This window comes from Carassius carassius, chromosome 20, assembly GCF_963082965.1.
Source record: "Carassius carassius chromosome 20, fCarCar2.1, whole genome shotgun sequence".
NCBI classification, from domain to species: domain Eukaryota; kingdom Metazoa; phylum Chordata; class Actinopteri; order Cypriniformes; family Cyprinidae; genus Carassius; species Carassius carassius.
In genome coordinates, this window is record NC_081774.1 from 2753427 (window position 1) to 2769611 (window position 16185).

Here is a 16185-nt window from a genome sequence, read left to right on the forward strand (position 1 = left end):
ATGTTGTGAACTGGGAAAGTACATCCAGTAAACTTAAAAGTCACTGAGGGAAAACTATCAAGCCCTTGAGTACAGCACCTACAGACTCCAGAGAGACTGAACCCACAGACACTGTGCTGTAAACAAAGCTTCAAAGAGTGACTTTCTAATTCTTTGTTTTCCTGTCTGACTCACTACAGCTTTGAGTAACTTCTAGTACAGGACGATCAGGATGAAAAGATGGCGACCATGCTCTTGCCAGCGGGTCCTGATGGCTTGCGACCATACACTCGAGAGTCTCTGGCGGCCATCGAGCAGAGGATCAGCGAAGAGCGGACTGAGAACACGAAGGATAACAAGACGGATCCGGGGAACACAGAGGAGCCCAAACCCCGTGCTGACCTGGAGGCCGGGAAAGTGCTGCCTCGTATCTTTGGCGACATCCCCGCAGGACTGGTCGGAGTCCCACTGGAGGACATCGACCCTTTCTACTTCAAAAATCAGAGGGTGAGTCAGTCTGAGCTCGCAAGCGCCCTTCAGATGTTTTAGTGCAACTTAAAGGAGGAGTAAGTGCTGTAAATGAGGTCTAATGGATGTGAAGTTTTGGGGAAAGAAAAATAATCTTGTTTGCCCTTAACCCCATTGGCAGATATTTGATTCTCAAGTAAATGTATCTTGATTGAAGAATGTTTAAATATTTGTATAGAGGAAAATTGTATTTTACAGTGTATAAGTTTAGCACCACCATACTAACACAATTGCCAGTTGAAGACTTTAACTGACCAATCAGAATCAAGTATTACAGACAGCCATGTGATTATCAACTTCTTATATTGCATGTCTTATGCATATGATTTAAAAACAAAAATATTGGCCAATATGGTCACTGATGTATTATGATATATCGGTATGATTGAAATATTCTACCTAAGTGAACATTTTCACTTTCTCTTTTAGTCTTACCTTGCCTTGTTGGATTATTTAAACATCAAACAGTTCAAAACCTACTGTTCAAAAGTTTATGAGAGTCGGTAATAGTTATTTGCAATAATTCTGAAACAGAATTAATTTGAACAGAAATACAATAAAAATAATATTTTTAAATATTATTACAATTTAGAATACCTGTTTTTAGGTCAGAATTATTACTCCAGTCTTCAGTGTCACATGATACTTCAGAAATCATTCTAAAATGCTGACTTGCTGCTCAAGAAACATCCATTTATTATCAATGATGAAAACAGTATTCTGCTTCATATTGTTTGTGGAAACTTTGATGAATAGGACATTTGAAAGCCCAGTATTTTTTTAAATAGAAATATGTAACATTATAATCAAATGCATGCTTCCTTGCTGAATAAAAGTATCAATATATTAAAAAAAACACATTGACCCTAAACTTTTGAACGGTATTATGTGTCTATGACAGCAGAAAAGTGACATTTTATCTTTTTTCCTTTTTTTGTCTCTCTTTTTACAGACTTTTATAGTACTAAACAAGGGAAAAGCCATCTTCCGCTTCAGTGCCACATCTGCGCTCTACATATTCACTCCATTTGACTGCATCAGAAGAATCGCCATAAGAATCCTAGTCCATTCATATCCTTCCACTGCCTCTTAGAAGAACCGTTCTCTATGTGTGCATGTTTATAGCTTGGAGAATTACAGAGAGATTTGGTCTGTATACAGCCGTGCTTCTGATTTGTGTTTAGCTTGCACAGATATCAGACCCCTAAGACCACAAACTTCTCTAAAAACACAGCTACACTGATTTCTTTTTAAATTTGCGAAACATTTTATAAATCTGGTTTCCTAAAGCATCATTTTAAAAGCCAGGAATTTCGCCTGGGCTAGTATACAACCACGCAGTACATCTAAATACCATATACTCTCAGAAAAAAAAGGTACAAAAGCTGTCACTAGGGCGGTATCTTTTTTTAGAACCTCAAGGATATGTATTTGTACCTTTTGAAAAGGTACAAATGACAGCTTTTGTAGCTTTTTTTCTGAGGGTGTACCAAATGCAATGCACTAGCAACCATCCACAACATTACAGTAGTTGTAGTATCATTATGGTGGCTTCTGTATGGGCAAACACCACATATATTATCAGAAAATGTAGCAAAAAGCGGTTTGATTTTTCACATAAGGCCTCCTAAACTAATCATTTAGGCATCAAAATCCAAAAATCTGGCCCAACAGCACAATGATATCCAGCTGCTCACACTTTGAGGCAAATCTAAAATGCTTATCATCAGAATTCTATTGGATTTGGTCTCATTTCTGAAACAGCGCTGTAATGTTCTTCTCTGGCATTGCCAACCAAATCCGCTGATATTCCTCTTCTAATTCCCCAAATGAAAGTGATTTGGCATCATGTGACAGCTGCACATTACAGCGCACCACATGCACAGATGTTTTGAACGTCTGCAGTCATGATGCACGCAGGTGTCTGGTCCTGTGGCAGTCAGTTCTGTGTTGAAACAATTCAAACCTATTAGGCAGAGAGAAGGACAGAGATTTATTGTAGCTTGTATCACAATGTCACTCCATGTTACTGTCTTCATGCTTTACCAGTACAAATTATTATTTAATTCTACATTAAACTCTGATGACATTTCAAAGTACGCTTTTTCTTATTTTTGTCCCCCAAAATGAAACTCATCCTTCATATATTAATTATTGAAAAAATAATAATAATAATTTCAATACTAAAAAAGGTAACACTTTACTAAAAGCCTTTATATACAGTGTAATGCATTATGAAATTTATAATCTCTAATGAATTAATTGTGCATTTTAATGCACCTTATACTGCAAGTGAACTTAAGGTGTAAGTTAAATGATTTTATTTATTTATTTATTTATTTTCCAGGGCAACATTAGTAAGTATAATGCACTAAAACACGTGAACAAACAACCAGTTTCCGACATAACAAGGAAACTGCACACATTATAATGCATTTTAACATTGTATACAATTATTTATTAACATATATAATGCATTATAATATACACTATGAATACCTTTAAAATACATAAAAGCCTAGAATAAAGTGTTACCTTTAATTATTAACACACTGACATTTGACATAATTTCAAACAAAGTCAAATGAATAATTATCCCATTTATTTGTTAACATTGACAAAAAAATAAAATAATAATTATTTTTATTAATTTATTATTATAACATCACTGACACTAAAAAATACCGTTTTTTGTAAAAATATTGAATTAATCTGAAATAAAAACCATTATCAGTTGTTTTATACAGTATAAATATAAAATGTATTATATCCCAGCCAATATTCTACACTGAAAAAAAGAAAAGTTCAAATAACATTGATTTTAACATTACAATTTGAAGTAGAGAACCTTATTTTGATTTTCTTGCTAAATGCATTTTAATAATACTTTAAACGATCTTATATAATCTTTTAACAATGTAGATTTTCAGGATTTAAGCAATTTACAAAGAAAAAAGTTTTCGAAAGTGCTAATAACATGATGTTATTAGGAACATGGTCCATACTAAATTGTAGTTTAAAAACTATGCCGTGTCCTCTGACTGGATGTTTATTATAAGCAGTTCAGACAGGGCCAGCTATCGGATATCTTGTGTTATCCCCAAATGCCACAGGCTCTGAAAATCCCCACGCTGAGTCCATGTTCAAGCTCTATTAAAACCTCACAGAAAACAGAGTGAAGGAACAGATGCTTGTCTATCACTAGGGTAAAATCCTTCCATATTTTCAGTTATGATAAACAGAAATGACATCATGAAAATTATAGGCTAGCAACTTCTTTCAAAGCTTCTTTAAAGACATAGTGACATTAATGACATAGACCTAGATAACAGCAAAGTCCTCATATGTATAATGTATATAATACAATATAAAATAATATATACAATACACCCCATGTCTATAACATATTTTAGTAGGTTGAACAGAAAAATGCTATAGAGTATGTACTGAAAAGGCATATTAAAACACACAAGTTTAAAAATCCATTCCATTTTAATTCTACTTCCTTCGGTCAAAGTTCTAATTACTAGTCTTTATGCTTTTTGCTATCTTAATTCAGTTTCAGAAATGTAACTGTAATATTTAAGTATTTCTCAACCTTGAACTGCTGCTCATTTCCTTAACTTGTTCACTTTGTTTAGCTTGTTCATCATGTGCACAATTTTGACAAACTGTTGCTTCATGGCCATGTCAGATCCTCCGCTGTGGACCAAATATCTAGAGTGAGCAATACCATTATTCTATTTTTAAATGATTATTCATATTTAAAAATACAGTGTACATTTGGTATTTAATTTTGCATCATTTTGGTGATCTCTATATTTATTTTAAGATATTCTTATTTGTTCAACATGAAATAATATTGACATTTTTTTCAAATATTTTTTTAGTTTTTTTTAAATAATTATTTATCAACCTGTTTGTGTTGACAAAAAAGTACTTAAAATAAATGCATTATTAAAATCTATATACATTTTACCATAACATCACAAACACTAAAAATAATAATTAATCATTATTTTGGTGTTCTCTAGATGTCCGTATATATCCTTATTTGTACATTATTTTAAATTCTAAAAACAGAGACGTTTTAATTTAAAGAACTGGCACTCATGCTCTTTTTAATGATACTGATCAGAAATACCTTAATTATTAATTAATACAATGACATTTTACCGTATTTCCAACAAAAAATTTTGAATGTTTTTTTTTAATATAATTTACCACTAGCCTGTTTGTATTGACAAAATACCAATAAATAAAATTAATAAATAATACAATAATAATTATTTAGTATTTTTACCATAACATAGAGTAACTGACACACACACACACACACAAATGCTGTTTTGTAGAAAATATTGGATTAATTATCATTTTGGTGATCTCTAGAATATGTCTGTGTAGATATTGTTATTTGTTTTTAAACCATTTTAAACTTGAATATATATATATATATATATATATATATATATATATATATATATATATATATATATATATAAATGTTCACAACACTTCCAAAATGATGCAAGTGAAATAGGATATTTACAAAGAAATAAGTGTGCATTTATTCTGATGTATTGTTGACTTAATGCACAGGAACATGTAATGTTAGCATTCATAAGTGCTTCAGAATGTGTACTGAAATGCTAAAAAGAGTTTCCATCTTAATTTAATGCTTTGCTAAGGTCCCGATGACCGCATTGGTAAGAGTCACATCTTAACCATTCTGCCTGCAGCATCAGGAATGCCACATTCCCATGATGTCACTTCCTGTTATGTTTTGAAGAGCTATAGCATTGCAGCTCATTCACATGGGAACGTGACAGTGTTAAATTTAAACTAAAGCTACATAACGCAGGTTTCCGGGGTCCAAGCCATTGCCTAGATTTTAACAGATGACCAGAGTTTCCATATTCACTGATTATACATCCTAATACAAGGCCACAATGACCCAGCTCCAATCAAACATCATATGCATGCATGGAATATATTTCTAACAGATTGAATCTGAGCATGCAGCATGTTAATGATTCACCACTTGCATCAAAACAATCACTGAGCGAATTTAATGCATGTTACACGTTACACGTCCACAGCTAGCTACACAACTCAGTGTAAATAGTTATTTGCTTTGTATTCATGCAGGTATACATTCACTGGCATTTACACATTCGAGTCTCTAATAAAGATCTTGGCCAGAGGGTTTTGCGTAGAGCCCTTCACCTTCCTCCGAGACCCATGGAACTGGCTGGATTTCAGCGTCATCGTCATGGCGTGAGTTTGCCATTTGCTTTTATTAACCCCATATATCATTTTTCATAGCAAATTTCTTAAAACTTGGAATGATTGTACACAGTATTGTATGCAATTTACAACATGGCTTCTGTCCTCTGATTGATTGTTTATTCTTTTTTAGCAAATAAAAGTCCTTTTAGTATCGATCTAAAAACATCCACCTTCAGATTGTGGCATCTTTGCTGAGAAATCATTACTGAGTTTTTATAAAATAAATGCAAGAATAACTTTTATATTGTTAGTGATATTACAAGACAAACACTTACTTGAGCAAAGCAACTATAGGTTTACTTAATGATCCAGACATCATGTTTTTAGAAAAATCATGTGTCTAGATGTTTGATTCACTGCTCCATTTATACAAAATAAAAAAATCTACAACTATTTTATTGTATATGTCAGACTTGAAAGGGTTAATTGTCTCATTCTGAAACAATGTTCACAAATAAGAAAATTGTGTCATAATTTACTCACCCTCATATCAGTCCAATCCTTGCTTTCTTCTCTGGAACATAAAATGAGAAATTTAGTTTATTGTTAATACTGCATTTTTAAATCTAAAAAGTGGACAGTGACTTATTCTACCATGTTTCATAAATGTCAAAACACCACCAGAAAGGATCATTATAATAGTTCAAATAACTTATTTATTGAATTTCATGTTTTCTGAAGTAATATGATCACTTTGTGTAAACAGCAGACTCTGAAATGTTTGGAAATGTTAAAGGATGTTGTGCATATTCAGATTTGCTGTGTGTGAATATATTTGACTGGAAATATGAACTAGGGTTTAGAAACAAAAACAGACTGTTCTTTAAGTAGAAATCAACAGATTATATTCCCATGAGATACAATTATTCATGGAGCTGTCCATGGTTCTGAACACCAAACCAATGAGACCCAGGACTGCATTTGAGTGTGAGTCTAAAGAGAGAGGAACCAAGAAGGATGTAAATCAAGGGATGCAGGTATCCAGATCGGGATTTGTCAGGTGACCTAAATATCCAGCATTAAAGCTCCACCAAATCAGAGGAGTGGATTAACTGAAAGAGAGAGATAGACTACTGCAGGACGAACATTTCCCCTCATTAACAAACTGCTCTAGTTTGTCCTTCCAAGCTGTTTTCAAAGTTTAGAGGGTTTATCTCCTCTCATGCTTTGAGCATATGAACTTTTGTGGGGTAAGAGAAATGTCAGATGTGGTCTTTCGGAAGAAACCTTGAAATTTGTGGCTCTTACAAAAATAAATGAACTTTATATGATTATTTATATACTAAATATTATTTATGACATTGTCAGCAGTATGCTAGTGTGTGACAGACACCAAAATATCAACTCTGGTTGTTATTAATTAAGTAAAATGGTCAAAGCTCATAAAGCCCAGCTGATTAGATTATTGTGGTGCCCGAGGAGATGGAGTAGATTTCAAATGTCACATCCTCTGGCAAAGCCGTTAACTAGTGAAATACTGTGGGGAGATGGAGGCGACATATAACGATTTTTGAGGAATGTTCCGGTTTCAGTACAAGTTATGCTGTTTTATACAGCTTGTGTGAAATGCGATAACCACAGGGAATAATTTGAACAATAAGCAGTTAAAGTAGAAGTCTATGGGGTAATGCAGTGAGGTAAAACAATAAATTCCATTAGTTTCAAAATTACAAAACAACCATTACATGTGTTAACATGAAACTAGTGTGATAAATGAATTACTTGCCTTGTCTGTGTAAAGCTGTGTAAAGAAGGAATTTACACATGATATGCATAAAGATATAAAAAGATGCTTTTCCATCCACAGCAACAAGGTGAATTACACAAAACTAGTTTAAGTATTATTAATATATGATATATTATAACATACATACATTATAGTAATATACATGAAAGTTTTTATTCATGTTTTGCAATTATTTTTATATTTTAATTTTATTTTTGGTTTTATTTATTAATAATTTTGTTATGTGCATATGTATCAGTTTTTGTTCTTTAAATATTTCTATTTATTTCTTCCAGAATCGGCTTAAAACCCATCTTTTCCATCTTTATTTGACCATCTAACTTTAACACTCACTATTCTAATTCTATTCTTTAAAAAAAATTCCTTTCTAATCTTTTTTGTATTCTATTTTTTCATTTATTATGCAAATGTGTGTGTGTGTGTATAAGACCTCTTACATTAGCTTTCTCTTTTCTTTTTCTATTCTATCTGATTTCTTTTTATTTATTATATTATTTAAAAGCCCTTGTTAAGTGTACTGTGTTAACCTAACTGAGACTTGTTATAGCACTTATATATCATTGCTCTTTTGTTGTTTTTGATTGCTTCCACTGTCCTCATTTGTAAGTCGCTTTGGATAAAAGCGTCTGCTAAATTAATAAATGTAAATGTAAATGTATTTCTTTCTTTTTTTTGCAGTTCCTGAAAGCTTCAACTTAAAATTTCAGTTAGTTGGTCAAGCAACATTTCTACTATTCTTTTAGTTAAATTGCTTCATCTAATATTTATTTTTTCAATTAATATAAAATTGTTTTAAATAGAGGAGAGTTCACTGTGTGTAAAAGCCTCACGTTTCTGAGTCAAAATGATCATAACATTGCATGAACATAAATCAGTGCACACACTTTTTTTGCACTGTTTTAAAGAGCTGAGCTCTCTTGGAGAATGACTGCTTTTTTTTTTCAGGTATGTGACAGAGTTTGTGGACCTTGGCAATGTATCAGCATTACGGACATTCAGAGTTCTACGTGCTTTAAAAACTATATCAGTGATCCCAGGTGAGGGACGTGTTCGGTCCCGCTATCCACTTTACTTTCACACAGGCACTGCATAAGCCAATTAACTTATTTATTTGAATGTAATATTTGTTTTGTTTTATTTGTTTCTTCAGGTTTAAAGACCATTGTCAGTGCTCTCATCCAGTCGGTTAAAAAGCTAGCGGACGTGATGATCCTCTCTGTTTTCTGTCTCAGTGTCTTCGCTCTGATTGGTCTACAGCTCTTTATGGGAATCCTACGACAGAAGTGTGTCCGTAGCCCCGCCCTCTGCATAAACTCCACCTACCCTGGCAACGGGAGCTTCGTTTGTAACAACAAGACCTGGCTCTCCATCAAGGACTTCTTAACTAACGAAGGTTCAGAATTTTAAAAAACCATAAGGACACATTACAACAATATTTAAATGTATCCTCTCAACAAGAAAAAAGCTTCTAATACCACTCTCTTTATGTTGAGTTAACAATAATAACCCTCAGACAAGGTTTCGGTGATTCACAACTCTCAGTCTGACGTGTCTAGCAAAAGTAATTGAGATTTATTTATTTTTTTATTGTTCCTTTAGACAATTTCTACAAAATTGAAGGATCCAAGGATGCCTTAATATGCGGATACAGCAGTGATGCTGGGTAAGCCATCCCACTGATTACATTTAGATAAATAACGTGAAATAGTGTATATAAAATGTCTAATTAATAATTTCTGTACAAGGTGACCATGTAGATCTATTATGCTGGTTTCAGCTCGGCCTCATTGATAATCACTCAGTATCTGTGTACCATGAGATCATCAAACCCATTGTCATTAATATGAAATGAAACACAGCCATGGTGCTGCAATAATTTCCATAAATCCTAAAAGGGATGATTTATCTGAGAACACACAGCACTGTCTCTGCGTGTGAGGACACTGAGCGGTCAGCATGGTGACATGTGGCATATAATCGGAGGTCTGTGATAGTTAACCACAATGACAAAATGAGCAGCTGTCATTAGGAGAGCAAGCTTTAAAGCTTTATTGTAATGTTAGGAAATTTTTTGCAAAAAATGAATAAAATTTAATTAAAATAAGAGTTTTCATACAGGTTTCCTAAAGAAGAGTTATTTAACTAAAAACTAAAAACACATAAAAAGTCATTACTTGAAACAAAATAAAACATAAAATATAATCAAATAAGTGAATACAATATAAATCTAGAAAATAATATAGAATATAAAAATATAAAAAATCATAAAAAAGTTTTTTCTTCATCAAGTTTCATTTTAATTTAGTTTAATTTGAAGTACTAAAATAACTAGCACTAAAGCTATATAGAAATAACCAAAACTTTAACTAAAAGTTAAAACAGAAAATATAAAAATAAAATCTAACTTAAAATATTGACAAAAGCAATAATATATTAGTGTCACTAAAATAACACACCCCTGACGATCAAATAAATAAATCATAGCATTTACACTCATCAGAGTGGAATAAGTTGTCGCTATATGTTGCAAAACATCAACAAAAAGAAAAATTGAAAAAATGCATCAATGCTTTTAAGCAACCCCAATAAAAACAAAATACAAAAAACACATATTTTACAATATGTTGCTAGATGGTTAACCCAAAATGCACTATTAATCTAACCCCGGTGTCTTAATTTGTGGAAGAGTAATCATTTTATACCTTTTTAACACCTGATTATTCTCTTCAATTATTTCAATTACTGCAAAGGTTTTAAATGAGCAAAAGTCTGCATTAAAAGAATTCCACTTTAAAAGAAGCACTGTAATGTATTCAGTTCATGAACGCTTAGAGTTTTTTTGTTTGTGCATAAACAATCCACACCAATAATCCACTGAATTACGAGTGAAAGTCCTTCATTGTGGGTCTCACTAACCGTCTCCGTCTCCACAATGCAGAGACATAATCCTACAAATCCCAGCAACAATGTTTAGACCGGAGCCACATGATGATATTTGTGGTGTCAGGGCTAGTTCAAGGATTTTATTGTGCTAAATACCATCTGTGTTAATGTGAAATACTGCACTGTTAGGGGTATCAGTGACTATGAGGAACTGAAACAAAAATAAACCAAAAACAGAACAATTGATAATTAATAATTTTATAAACTGCAAGATGTCATTTCTTTGCATTTATCTTGACAATTCAACTAATTTATTTGCCGAATTAAACAAACAAACAAAATGCACAAAAAGCAAGCATTCTTTACTTAGCATAGTGTTTTGCAATTTCTCAAGATTATTCAGTTTCACTACTTCAAACCTCATCCTATGAGCCTTTATAGCTCATATCAGCCTCACCCAGTAAGAAGAAACAATGATCTGTGTATCTGTCTGTGATCAGGGTTTAACACTTTCAGTTCCCATCAGTCCTCTCCTCGGCTCAAGGCACACAACCCAGAGTGGATTTCCCCTCTACATTCACATCTGATCCCTCCTAAGCCCTTTTGTAGGTTTGTTAATGGCTGTTTTCACGACAACAGAACATAGTGGATTTGCACTGCTCTTTTCTCTCTCTCTCTTTCTGTATGAGAAACAGAGAATTAGATGTAATAATGAGATACAGACAGAAAACCCTATATAACATTAGATGCATTAAAATCAGACCAATTAATTACTCTGGGAATGGAATTAAAGTAATAATGTGCAAAGAGAGCTTATTTGTATGGCTTAAATACGGCTTAAATTCATTTGGCTTTTCTGTTGAAAAAAAACCACTTCTTTGGAAATTGGGGACTAATCAGAAACATAGTCAAAATGCCACTGTACTGTATATTGTATTTTCTGGAAAATGGGTAAAAATTGCATTATTGGTAGAAAAAAAGTTGCATTGGTGTATAAGTAACATTTTCACAGCTAACAAGGAACGTTTTTAGAACTTTGTCTAACATCGTCTTAAACTTATTAATAAAATGTTTCCAGTTTTTATAAGTTATGCTATGTGATGGGAAAGGAGAGAAGAATGAGTTTGGCAAAATGTGGGTTCGTAATCAGGTCGATTGTGTCAAAAATTACAGCCACGTGCCTTATATCCTATGTCACCGTTCCTGTTGCTTGACTTTTCTCTTTTTTAATGTTGTCTATTCCACCAGACATTGGTGGGCGAAGCTAGTGTAAATATCCTCTGTCAACACGACGGCTATTTGTACCTACAAATAAGCTAACCCATGACATTTGGTATAAATCCAAATGTGCGCTTATATGGCTCACGTATCTTCAATGTATGTCTTTGAGATTGGTTTGGTTGTTTTATAGTGTACTAAGTGAAAGTCATAAGCCTACTCACTTATTAGATAAATAATAATAGTACACCTGTGTCTATGCCACAGTTTTATTTAACAGAAATACAAATATATGTGTGAATAGCCTGCTGTCAAATGCTTACATACTCGCAAAATTCTTCAGCAGTTGATATGAAAGGTCAGCACTTACATGTGAGTAGGCAGATCCTGAGAGACACTTTTATTACCATCGCTTCATTCACCTCCAGGACACAGTTACTATAGAGACCTGAGCACCTCCATCCTCATGGCAACCTCAATCCTGAGACTAATGCACAGATTTAACCAGTTAACTGATGCTGAACTGGAACAGATCTACAGGAAAGAGAGAGAGAGAGAGAACGTACTTATAGTACTTATTCAGTACTAATTCAGAAATTGTGCTCAGACTTGCCTAGACAGGGATCTCAGTGTCTTACAGAAAAAGTTTAATGCTCAAAGAAAGCTCTTATATAGCTCATGAGACGTAATTGAGTTCTTAAGTATGCACCATTTTAGCATCAGCTACAGAGATATAAAATTATACATACTCTACTGTTCAAAAGTTTGGGGCCAACATGTTTTTTATTCATCTTTTATTCAGCAAGGACACATTACATTGATCAAAAGTGACAGTGAAGACATTTATAATGCATTATAATGTCTTTACATTTATAATGTAAAAGATTTCTGTTTCAAATAAATTCAGCTTTTTAACTTTCCATTCATCAAAACATTATGAAAGAATATCATGGTTTTTACAAAAAAATGAAGCAGCACTGCTGTGTTCAGCATTGATAATAATCAGAAATGTTTCTTGAGCGGCAAATCAGAATATCAGAATAATTTCTGAAGATCATGTGACACTGAAGACTGGAGTAATGATGCTGAAAATACAGCTGCGCATCACAGAAATAAATAACATTTTTTATATATATTCACACAGAAAACTGTTCTTTTTTTAACAGTATTACTGTTTTTATCTGCTCTGATCAAATAAATGCAGTTTTGGTGAACATAAAAGCCTTGTTGCAAAAACATGAAAAAATAAACTGACCCCAAACTGTTAACCAGTAGCGCATAAAGATATTTCAGATATAAAATTGTCATCAATTCTCATTTTAAGAGAATTTGAGGAGGATCATCAGAAATAATGTTCTAGATTTATGACACAGGTTTTATGAGCGTGGTATTGTACTGGACTGCATTATATAAACCTGTGTGTGTTTGTACACATTGTTAGGCAGATCATGGTTGCACAGCCTCTCTCTCTTTCTGCCTTTGGGCGAGAGATTTACAGATGGCCTCGTTTTGCGGCTCTGCTGTCCAGCTGTTGGCAGTTCCATTACTAAATGATCCCTCTGTCAGATTGACATGCATCTGTCCTCTGCTGGTCCTGTCACTCAAACTTAATGTCACCATAGTAACGCAGAGAAAGAGAGGGTGGACTGAGGATGGGAGGGGAAAAAATAACTGCAACTCGATACCCATCTGTTTACTTATAATCTTCCTTTTGGGCCTCAATGCATGTGACTTTGTGTGCTGTCTTACTGGAACTTAAATGGTTCTCTGTATATTTGAATATGCAATAAATACACTGCTCAAAAAAGTATAGCATCAAGTCAGTTAAACTCCTGGGATATTGATCTGGTCAGTTAAGTAGCAGAGGGGGTTGTTAATCAGTTTCAGCTGCTTTGATGTTAATGAAATTAACAACTGATGCACGAGATGGGCAACAATGAGATGACCCCCCAAACAGGAATGGTTTCAGAGGTGGAAGCCACTGACATTTTGTTCCCTACTCATCTTTTCTGACTGTTTTTCATTAGTTTTGCATTTGGCTAGGGTCAGTGTCACTTCTGGTGGCATGAGACGAGACCTGGACCCTACAGAGGTACATCAATATGTGCCATTGCTAGAAGGTTTGCTTTGTCTTCAAGCAAAATCTCAAGAGCAAGGAGGAGATACCAGGAGACAGGCAGTTACTCTAGGAGAGCTGGACAGGGCTGTTGAAGGTCCTTAAGCCATCAGCAGGACTGGTATCTGCTCCTTTGTGCAAGGAGGAACAGGATGAGCCACAAAATGACCCCCAGCAGGCCAGTGGTGTGAATGTCTCTGATCAAAAAATTAGAGACAGACTTCATGAGGTGGCCTGAGGCCCAGTGTCATCTAGTGGGCTCTGTGCTCACTGCCCAGCATCCTGGAGCTGGACTGGCATTTGCCATTGAACACCAGAATTGGCAGGTCCGCCACTGGAGCCCTGTGCTTTTCACAGATGAGAGCAGGTTCACGCTGAGCACATGTGACAGATGTGAAAGGGTCTGGAGAAGCTGTGGAGAATGTTATGCTGCCTGTAACAGGACCAGTCTGGTGGTTGGTCAGTGATGGTCTGGGGAGGCAAATCCATGGAAGGACGCATGCAGACCTCTAAAGGCTAGACAATGGCACCCTGAGTGCCATAAGATATCAGGATGAAATTGGACCCATTGACACTGGTGCAGTGGGTCATGGGTTGGTCCTGGTGCATGACAGCCTCAGGTGGCTAGAGTATGCAGCATGAAGGAATTGATATCATTGAATGGCTCCCACGCTTGCCTGACCTAAATCCAGTAAAACACCTCTGGGACATTATACTGTAACTCAGACTGTCCAGGAGCTCAGTGATGCCCTGGTCCACATCTGGGAGGAAATACCCCAGGACACCATCCATCTCAAAAGGACATTGTCAGGCATGCATACAAGCGCATGGGGGCAATACAAACTACTGATTTGCAATGAAATTTCATCAAAACGGACTAGCCTGCTTCATAATTTTTTCACTTTGATTTTCGGGGTGTCTTTGAATTCAGCCCTCTGTAGGTTGATCATTTTCAATTCCATCAAACGATGTGGCATCATTTAGTTCCTAACACATTAGGCAGTCCATATCAGTCCATTATGAAGCAGCACAACCATTTTCAACTTTGATAATAACAAGAACGGAGCAAATCAGCATATGATTTCAGCAATGATTTCTGAAAGATCACATGACACTAAAAACTGGAGTAATGATGCTGAAAATTAAGCTTTGCATCACAGGAATAAATTACACTTTAAATATATATTAGAACAGAAAATAGCTATTTTAAACTCATGTTTATATGCTATATTCTTATATGAATCACATTGTCATTCCTACTGTTAAGTGTCTTTGTGTTTCCTCCATGAACAGGAAGTGCCCTGATGGATTTGACTGTTTAAAAACAGGCCGGAACCCAAACTACGGCTACACGAGCTTTGACACCTTTGGCTGGGCTTTCCTGGCTCTCTTCAGACTGATGACACAAGACTATTGGGAAAACCTCTACCATCAGGTACCAGCCATGACACCGAAGGAATAATCATCAGTTATCTAAATATTATTACAAATGTCTTTTCTTCCTCTCCATGACAGACTTTACGGTCAGCAGGGAAGACCTACATGATTTTCTTTGTGTTGGTGATATTTCTGGGTTCGTTCTACCTGGTGAACTTGATCCTGGCTGTCGTGGCCATGGCATATGAAGAGCAAAACCAAGCGACCATCGCAGAGGCCTGGGCAAAAGAAAGAGAGTTTCAGCTGGCAATGGAACAGCTGCGCAAGGAACAAAGAGTAATTCAACAACTACTTTATAACTCGCTGTCTGAAATAATCATTAGCTTAACCTCAACTTCTTGTAGTTCTTGATACATTTTTCCTTTCCTTTTATGGCTACTAGTGGATAAAAGCAAGTAAAATTGATTGCAAACAACATTTTATGTTGACTTTGAAAGCAACTTCAAATACTGAAATTATGCTTTTTTCCCAGTACCTACATAAAATGTGTTGCATTACACTGCAAAAATATGTATATTATCAGAATACAGAATTATTAAACTCATTGCATTTAATTAAGCTCAAGCACATTTGATTTTTCTGTTCTTGTTGGTATTAGGCATTAGCAAAACAGCGCAGAAAGGAGGCTGAGATGGCCCTGAATGCAGATTTATCTCCGTCACCTTTCTTACGGAAAGACTCGGTGAAATGCCGAAGTAGAACGAGATCCCACCAAACGCTTTCAGAGGAGATGGAGGACAACTTTTTTCCAAAATTTGACCCATTTGATGAAAAAGTAAGTATATTTCACAACTGTTTTATTTATATTTGGCTTTAAGGTATACTCATTTCTTTTTACAAACAATAAAATAAAAAAACTGTTGTCTCAAAACCTTTTATTAGGAAAAATGACCAAGTTTAACCCCCCCCCACCTCAAAAAAATAAAAAAATAAAAAAAAAATATATATATATATATATATAAAATGATTGTAAAGGCGTATTGTC

General features: G+C 34.6%; 1 protein-coding gene and 1 long non-coding RNA gene across 3 annotated transcripts in view; one reads left to right on the top strand and one right to left on the bottom strand.

Moving 5' to 3' along the window:
- The first annotated feature begins 219 nt into the window (after positions 1–219).
- scn12aa (sodium channel, voltage gated, type XII, alpha a) overlaps positions 220–16185 on the top strand; it is a 38878-nt gene continuing 22912 nt past the window's right edge. Inside the window, exons 1-10 of the mRNA XM_059501139.1 lie at positions 220–486; positions 1460–1578; positions 4140–4229; positions 5659–5787; positions 8492–8583; positions 8697–8939; positions 9146–9209; positions 15057–15198; positions 15279–15476; positions 15799–15975. Of these exons, the coding sequence (XP_059357122.1) occupies positions 220–486; positions 1460–1578; positions 4140–4229; positions 5659–5787; positions 8492–8583; positions 8697–8939; positions 9146–9209; positions 15057–15198; positions 15279–15476; positions 15799–15975 (1521 nt within the window). The remainder of the gene's footprint in view (positions 487–1459; positions 1579–4139; positions 4230–5658; positions 5788–8491; positions 8584–8696; positions 8940–9145; positions 9210–15056; positions 15199–15278; positions 15477–15798; positions 15976–16185) is intronic.
- Positions 1887–15805, bottom strand: LOC132096028 (uncharacterized). 2 transcript variants are annotated; one of them, XR_009422537.1, is made up of 4 exons: positions 15348–15805; positions 12018–12181; positions 10887–11109; positions 1887–2473 (listed from the first exon to the last, which is right to left on the bottom strand). It is a non-coding gene; the product is annotated as an uncharacterized LOC132096028 (long non-coding RNA). The 2 variants fall into 2 exon arrangements; XR_009422536.1 differs by lacking the exon at positions 1887–2473 and having other exon boundaries at positions 10316–11109.